Below are 8250 nucleotides of genomic sequence, written 5' to 3' on the forward strand. Positions count from 1 at the left end.
GGCTGACCCTCGTCAGACCCTCACCGACCGCCCTAAAATCTCCTGGTTGTGTTACGTTTCGAGCTTGTGTGATCTGCAGGTAACCGTGTTACACCATCACGACTCGTCCACAGCAGATAAGAACGCGCCGCGATTTCTACAACCCTTGCCGGAGGAGTCGATCGTAATGGAGAATCACCCTCATGAATTCCAGACTGGAGTCACAGGTGGAAATCTATTTCATTCACCTTCCTATTTCATTTCTTTCAACTGTTTCATCTCTTCAAATTTCTACTCAATTTTAGCTCGTGACGTCGAGTGACGTCGACCGAGCCATTGAAATTCGAAAGAGCTTCTGAGCGAGGTCTCGCTTACTCCGGGAACTTCAATTTTCAAATTAAAACAAAAAAAAGTAAAAATGAAAAAGATAAAGTTCGAAAGTATTCAGCTCGTATTCAACTTCCAGAAGAAAGGGAAAGAAGAATCGTAAATCCTTCATAATGGAGCGCCTTTGTCTCTTCACACACTCTTTCTCACGTTTCAGGCACACCTCCATTCACGGTTACCTGGTCAAGGGATGGTCGCGAGTTACCCGACAACGATTACTGTAAATACGTCATATACGGCGACGGTGGCGTTGCTCTTAGATTGTCGCAGGTTCGTCCGCAGGATGCCGGCGAATATACCTGCGTGGTGCGAAATCATTTCGGCGTTGCGTCCTGCAGCAGTCTTTTCGCTGTGCAAGGTACACTTCGGATACCGAGTTCTCATCCGCCTATTTTTGATACTGGAAACTTTGACTACGCTTCATTCTGTCCGATGCTTCAGACTACAAGGACCTTCCCAAATTGGCACCCCCCCAGTTTACAAAGACACCGCTGTCAGTTATCGCCGCGAAGGGCTCCACGGCCTGTTTTTGCGCTCGAGTACAATGCGGAAAAGCTACGGATGTCGCCTGGTCGGTGAACGGAAGAGACGCTCGGGAGAACGCAAAGTGCAAGGTACGCGAGACTTTGAGACTTCTACATCGTGGACATTACGAGCCTCGCTCCCATCGCATTTACATAAAACCGCAATCGTTATTTGCGTGCTCGCAGATCGAAAGAGACGGCAGCGTCAGTATTTTGAGAATACGCGACGTGACGTCACGCGAGGCAGGTGAAATTAGGTGCACAGCCTCGTTCGCGGGCGGAAAGGGTCCGTCCATCGGTTGCGTCGCGAAGCTACGGTTGCGACACTCGTCAAACAATCTCGGTGATCCCGCAATAAGACCCGAAGGTAGTCAGTCATACACCAAGCTGTCGCCGAGCAACACCGCCTGCCTCACGGGCACGCCGGAGAGAATTGCATCAACGTTGAAACGTGGACAACGATGCGAGGAGTCACCAATGCGCGTCAGGTCGTCCTCGTTCCCTCGGCGGAGCGTATCGTCGTGCGCCCAGCACGCTTCCCCTTTGCCGGCGAGAAGACGCGCCGCTAACAACGTACCGATGAACACGTCGCGAAAATCACGACTCGACGGCGGTGTCGTGGCGCGAAGAACCGCGAAGCAAAACGTCGAGGAAGACGCGGTGGACAATCCTGCGGAATCGTCGCCGTCGACGGAAACGGAGCAGCCCCGTCATCAAAACGACCAGGGTACCGGAAGCTACATGAAGAGTCGGCCAACCGACTCGCAGCCGGAGCCACCGGGAGAACCTGACGAATCGAACGACCGAGAGGAGACGATCTGTCGGGGCGAGGAGAATGCGGAAACGGAGCAGCCGATGAGAGCCGCGATCGTAAAAGAGCCAAGTGACGTCACTGTATTCAAAGGAAACAGAGCGGTACTGCGAGTCACTTATCAAGGACGACCCGAACCGACGGTCAAGTGGCTTCGAGTGGTACGTTCGATTTTCCTGCTTGCGTTCTCACGAATTACGTTCTCATGAGAAAAACGTCCGTTTCGGTCTGCGACGATTAAGTTCCTATGAAGAACGATTAAAGTCTCATTAAATTCTCGCTCGGGACTACTACCTGATAACTGATAACGCTTACTGCGCGATCTTCCACGAGCAAACGAGCGAGCAAATTTCGTGCGTCGACGCGATCACATCGAATAAAGAAGCGAGTCAAACAAAGGGCCCGCTGTTCTCCGCAGCAACGCACTCTCTGTTTCGCAATTATAACATAAGCTACTACTATTACTATTACTACACAGAGGGCTTAAGGCTGCTGGAGCCGTACGTCATAGCGATGTATTTAGGTCCATTGTGACATATCCCTTCCTCATTCGCGTCAGCAAACTCAGGATCTCAAAGTCTACTTTGGATCTTTATCCCTTATTTCTATTTGGTGCGATAATTGCCCAGTAAGCAGAGTGTAAGCAAAACATTTCTAGCAGCCTGCTCAGAATCTGTTCGCGCAGCTTTGGCTGCCTGGATAGTTCATCTAGAAAAATTTTATGCCCGCGATAAGCAGCAGGACAGCTCCGATGACTCTGCTGTTTCGTTACAGATGTGGCGTAATCTCATCCTCTTAGCCGAATCTTTCTATCCTATGACGACGATATTTTAATTCACAATGGCCAGTATATATAAGTCACTTTTTTGAAGGACAAGGCAATTTTGGCATTATTCTTCTTCTGTGACGAAGCAATGAATCGTTTCGTTTAACGTAGACCCGAGGTGCTATTCCAATATGAGGTTTTGAGTTTCTCCACCAAACAAACATAAGTTGCATCGGCATAAATTAGCGCGATCGTCTAAACACACAGTCCGTCGTGTCTCATGTGATGAGCGCAAACGAACGGACGCGAGAGTGAAATTGTCGCATATAGAAATAACGTTATTAGCTGGCCCAGACAGAGTTGTGCTTCGTGCTCGTGACTGGCGGGAAACGTTCTCGTAACTTCTCGCTGTGACAAATATCCCTCGCCTCGTCGAATTGACGCAAATCAATCGGTGTCGGTACACACAGGACCGGTCGTCGCCCGTCTCTCCCTCTCTCTCTCTCTCTCTCTCTCTCTCTCTCTCTCTCTCTCTCTCTCTCTCTCTCTCTCTCTCTCTCTCTCTCTCGTTCGCCACACAATCGAGCTCGCAGCTGCCAATCAATCAACACTATTTGCCGATGTTGCGTCGATTTCGACGCCAACAGCGCGGAAAGCGGTATGTAACGTTAACACAAATAATGCTAATTAACGACCAGCTGCGCACGCGGTCTCGCAGGAATTTCTCGGAGATCTATCGCTCGCGCTCGCGAGCGCGCTGACGTATTTGTTGCGTGATCGCCGGTCACACACGTGGTAACATCGCGATTTCAATTTCAAGAACCGACAGCTACTGCCGGGCGAGAAGGTCGACATTGTCAGCGGGGATGGTGAGTCCCTTCTGACGTTAGACGACGTGACGTACGACCACGCCGGGAAATACGAGGTCTCGGTGGAGAACTCGGCGGGCAAGGAACGCAGCTTCTTCAGCTTGGCCGTGGAAGGTGAGCTGCCGGTTGTTCGTAACTTTCATGCATGTGTGCGTGCGTGCGTGCGTGCATGCGACGTATGCATAACGAGACGCTGTTACGTTGCGCTGTCCGAGACTTGCATACCATGACTTGGTGCCTTCGCGTTGACTTAATTGAACTTAATTAGACGCGGGGAGTCCCTCGATGATATAACGTAATCGACGGCTATGTTTCGGACGCGGAGTTTCGTGAGTGCGATTTTAGGGAACGAGACGCCCATCGCATTGTTCCATGTGTCTGCAAATACGTGCGTGCGTGCGTGCGTGCGTTCGTTACACGGTCCAGTTCCTCTTCTCTCGCAGTACAAGGCAGACGGCAGTCTCACGTGACACACCGCGCAATAATTCCTCCTTCCCGCGCTTCCACCGTCATTTGCTCCGCAGTGGTATCAGCTCCGCCTCTTCTTCCTCTTTCCTCGAGATCATCGTGTATCTCCTCTCTAAGCATCGCCGAAGACGCGCGTGTTCAGTGGGAAGAGACACACGCGTCACGGCGCGCGGCTTCGACGACGCGTCTCGTGCGATGTTCGGCCTTTCCTGTTCTTCCTCTCTCTCTTCCTTTCCTCCAAATACGCCTTATCAAATTAAATCTGTCCTCGTCAGATCGGGACGTTATCAAAGTACAATTCAAAGTAATCCCACGGTCCATACGAGATAACGAGACTCTCTCGAGGCTCTCCGTGCGAAGGAGAGACGGCGAAGGTGAGATGCGTGCGGGTGTGGTGCTCGAATAATTCGTTCTTCTTCGTAAGACAAGAATTTCCTCCTCACTCACAGGTCCACCGGAACCACCTGCGGATAGAGTTAGTGTGAACCTGAGCGCCGGACAGGCCACGATCGTCTGGCGATCGCCAGCTTATGACGGAGGCCGCACGGTCATCGGATATACCGTCGAGGCGAAACGCGCCGTGAATGAAAACACGTGGATGGTGATCGCCGAGTCCTGTCATTCGTTGAGTCAAACGGTACCGACAGCTCAGACCGATTTCGTCGTACCAGGCGAAAGTTACCGTTTCCGTGTTCGAGCTGAGAACGTCCACGGGCTCAGCGATCCCGGCGTCGAGTCCGATCTCGTGAGAATCCCGAAGCCAGGAGAGACGATGTTGCAAGAGGAGGAAGAAGGTGACTAACACTAACGACAATGCAATACTAACAATTAACATAATCTGTAGTCTCCCGAATCGTCGAGTGAATATCTTCGCTCGAAATTAAGGAGGGAATTCTTTACGTACTCCTCATCAACGTGGTAATAATGACAATTCTTATATAAATAACAACCGTTCTATTTCCTCAGACAATTTCGAGCCGAGCTTCGAACCTCGCGTGGTCGAGCCGAAGGAGGGTCGACTCTTCGACGAGGGATACGACGTCCACGAAGAGCTGGGCAAAGGCCGGTACGGCATAGTGAAGAAGGTGACCGAGCGTGCGACCGGTATGTGTTTCGCCGCGAAATTCGTCCGGACGATCAAGGCGAAGGATCGCGAACAAGTGCGCGAGGAGATCAGGATCATGAACGCGTTGAGGCACCCGAAGCTTCTGCTGCTGGCTGCGGCTTACGAGAGTCCTCGTGAAACCGTGATGATCACGGAATAGTGAGTTGACCTGATATCGGTCGTTGGACCGGTCATCAGGGTTATCAGATGTCGATGACGATGGCCTAATCCCGAATCCCTTCTTCAGCATTTCAGGCGGCGAGCTGTTCGAGAGGGTGGTGGCCGACGACTTCACCTTAACCGAGAGGGACAGCATCCTCTTTATGAGACAAATCTGCGAGGGAGTCGAATACATGCATCAGAACAAAATCGTGCATCTGGACTTGAAAGTACGTTTAGCGTCGTTTAGAGGATTTCGCTGAATGGCTGCTTTTCCACCATTCTCTTCTCGTCTATCGTTTCTATCGTTTTGCTCGTTTTCACAGCCGGAGAACGTGATGTGTCGCACGCGCACTTCTCATCAGATCAAGCTGATCGACTTTGGACTTGCTCAAACGCTCAAGCCCGACACGCCGATCAGGGTGCTTTTTGGTACGCCGGAATTTATTCCACCGGAGATCATCAGTTACGAGCCCATCGGCACCGAATCAGACATGTGGAGCGTCGGTGTGATCTGTTATGTTCTGTAAGTGTCAATCACCTTCGGCGATCATTTCTTTCACACGCGTGTGCTCGACTATATATATCGTAAATATCTGGCATCGTGAACAATGGATCGTAGATTGACCGGCCTGTCCCCGTTCATGGGAGACAACGACGCCGAAACTTTCGCCAACATCACACGAGCGGACTACGATCTGGAAGACGAAGCTTTCGATGCCATTTCAAACGATGCCAAGGACTTTATCAGCGGTCTGCTCATCAAACGGAAGGAGTACGCGTTTCATTCGCATCAGTTTTTCTTCTTTTTTCATATCTTCTCTGCTTTCTTGCATTATCATCAGCGATATCATGAGAACCTGAGCACGCTGAATATTGATCTTTTCGATGTAGATTACGCATGTCGGCCGCACAATGTCTAGAACACCCGTGGATGGCGCAACGTAACGCGGCTATGAGCAGGGTGGTCTTGCCGACGGACAAGCTGAAGAAATTCATCGTACGAAGAAAGTGGCAGGTGAGTGTCAGCGGATCGATGATTTCATGGAGTGTTTCGTGACTGATGTTTTGTCGTTTGTGAAACGTTGGAATAGCTCGAGATAATCTCAGCATGCGTTTAAGTTTGGAGTGTGCATGCGTTGCGCTGTTTATTTCGACAGAAAACAGGAAACGCCATCCGCGCATTGGGAAGAATGGCGATGCTCTCGGCGTATAACAGACGCAGCCCTGCAACGACAGCAGAATCGTCGCCTACGCTTGAGAAACAGTTCGACAGCCTCGAGATATCATATCCCAGCGACATTAATGTCACGCAAGACAACCCCGTCGGAGCGGAATCTCAGGAAAATATGCATTCCTTTCCCTCCTCCTCCCCCTGTATGACGGGAAGAAATATGAAGACACAAGGGATAATGGCCGATAATATCGTTCGCCGCAAGTTCGTCCCCGAAGTTAGTCTGGAAGGAGAAACTACTCGTGCAGATGACTCAATATGGACGATCGATCACGAAAAGGAGTTCCAAGATATCAATTTGCTCACGACTGAAGTATCATCGGCGAGACAAGCAAGCAGCTCGGATTGTCCTTCAGAGCAGATTAATATTGAGGGAGAAATGTCTGAGCCGGACGTCGAGTTGACTTCAAAGCAAAATATTTTACGAGACGCCACGACGCACCATCCGCAGCTCATGTCGGAAAAGAACAAGGAAGAAAACGGCAAGGAGCTCATCGAGAAATCCGTCGAAATAGAAAAACACAGCGTGCCAAGGTCGCAGGCGCTTTGCAGGGTCCTTCGAGGGGATTCCCGCGATTCCGGTATAGGCGACTGCAACTCGAATCAGATGACCTCCCCGTTGCAAGTGGACGAATTAGGAATAGTGTCTACTATCAAGGAGGAGGCGGATCACGAGTCCCAAAGCCGAGAGGGCAAACGGACATCTAGGAAGGAAGATGCAGTGAAAAATCGGCGAAGCTCAACGTCGGGTATCCTGACTACCTTGGCGCGCAGCAAGGAAAGCCCTTTCTGCGACATGGGAAGTAGCCGGGGTGACGACAAGGTAGCTACAAAGACTGGTGTGACTAAAGCTTCGTGTGAAATTAATCTCGATCGAAAAGGTGTGTGCGATTGCGGTAAACTATCATTTACGATACCGACCGTATCATGCGCCGTCGTGTGCATCGCGGGTGACAAAATGACTCCATTCAAACTTCTGCACTTGTCCACAGTTGCCGACGAGAATACGGACGCAAGGTTACTGATTGAACGTACCCGTGACAAGTTCCTGCCGACCGGAAACGTGAGTCGCACGGCCAGGATATTCGAGAGGGAGAGCGCAACATCGAAGTCGGACGATTCGCAGGTGTCCGCGGCGCAGCGTGCTTATCCTGCCGCCTTAGTCGCAGGCAAGCCGTACAACGAGAGAATACAGAAGGCTTTCGCATTCTGGAACAAATAAACGTATTTCATTAAAGTACAATCACCGTGTACGTGTGTATGTGTGTGTGTGTGTGTGTGTGTGTGTGTGTGAATACAATGCAGATCGTGCGCGTGCACATGCCATAAATGTCTGAAAAACATCTCAGAGTCGCCCGAAGATATCCTGCTTGTTTTAGATGTCTTCAGGATGTCTCTGATGCGTATTTTGGATATTTATGCTGGTTGGAACACACACACACACACACATATTCTCAGCTATCATGCATAAGGATGCGACACACAATCCGTAGTTGAACACAAATTGACACAACAACCTCGACACACACTTCGAAGTGAACGCAAGTTTTCTTTTCTTTTCGTCAACTGCATTGTTGTAGACGAATCATTGGCGGGAGATATACGCGTTCATTCATCATTGGAACGAGAGCGATGTTCTCGTAGAGATCTTTTATAGAAATGAGAAATTTGTAATTTGAATCGATCGCGCCGCAGTCTGCGAAGGAACCCGACGCGAAGAACGTAATTATCGAGATCGCGAACCCCGCTTGTTGATCAGTCATTATTTAAATGCTAATCATTGTACTCATAACGCTAAAACAACCGCTCCTATATTGGAAGTATGCTCATGCGCGCCTTATAACGCTCGCATCGAGCTTAGACTTTGATTGTTGAGACGTTAGATTTCTCTGCTATATATATTTATACGCGATTGGCATTTTCTTCTGAGACAAGTACGATATGATAT

The 8250-nt window shown here is 50.1% G+C and overlaps 1 protein-coding gene across 5 annotated transcripts in view; it reads left to right on the forward strand.

Moving 5' to 3' along the window:
• Window positions 1-7800, forward strand: part of LOC105184350 (titin homolog) — a 42684-nt gene extending 34884 nt beyond the window's left edge. For 4 of the 5 annotated variants that reach the window (XM_025305167.1, XM_025305170.1, XM_025305174.1 and 1 more), the window contains 13 exons: window positions 80-206; window positions 524-724; window positions 808-980; window positions 1077-1862; window positions 3288-3450; window positions 4254-4598; window positions 4771-5068; window positions 5157-5298; window positions 5395-5594; window positions 5691-5843; window positions 5963-6086; window positions 6229-7183; window positions 7295-7800. In XM_025305167.1, the coding sequence (XP_025160952.1) occupies window positions 80-206; window positions 524-724; window positions 808-980; window positions 1077-1862; window positions 3288-3450; window positions 4254-4598; window positions 4771-5068; window positions 5157-5298; window positions 5395-5594; window positions 5691-5843; window positions 5963-6086; window positions 6229-7183; window positions 7295-7524 (3897 nt within the window). In that variant the 3' untranslated portion in view covers window positions 7525-7800. The remainder of the gene's footprint in view (window positions 1-79; window positions 207-523; window positions 725-807; window positions 981-1076; window positions 1863-3287; window positions 3451-4253; window positions 4599-4770; window positions 5069-5156; window positions 5299-5394; window positions 5595-5690; window positions 5844-5962; window positions 6087-6228; window positions 7184-7294) is intronic. The other variant, XM_025305177.1, reaches the window with a different exon arrangement.
• The last annotated feature ends 450 nt before the right edge of the window (window positions 7801-8250 follow it).

Source organism: Harpegnathos saltator, unplaced genomic scaffold (assembly GCF_003227715.2).
Source record: "Harpegnathos saltator strain DR-91 unplaced genomic scaffold, Hsal_v8.6 scaffold12, whole genome shotgun sequence".
In the NCBI taxonomy this organism is placed as follows: Eukaryota; Metazoa; Arthropoda; class Insecta; order Hymenoptera; family Formicidae; genus Harpegnathos; species Harpegnathos saltator.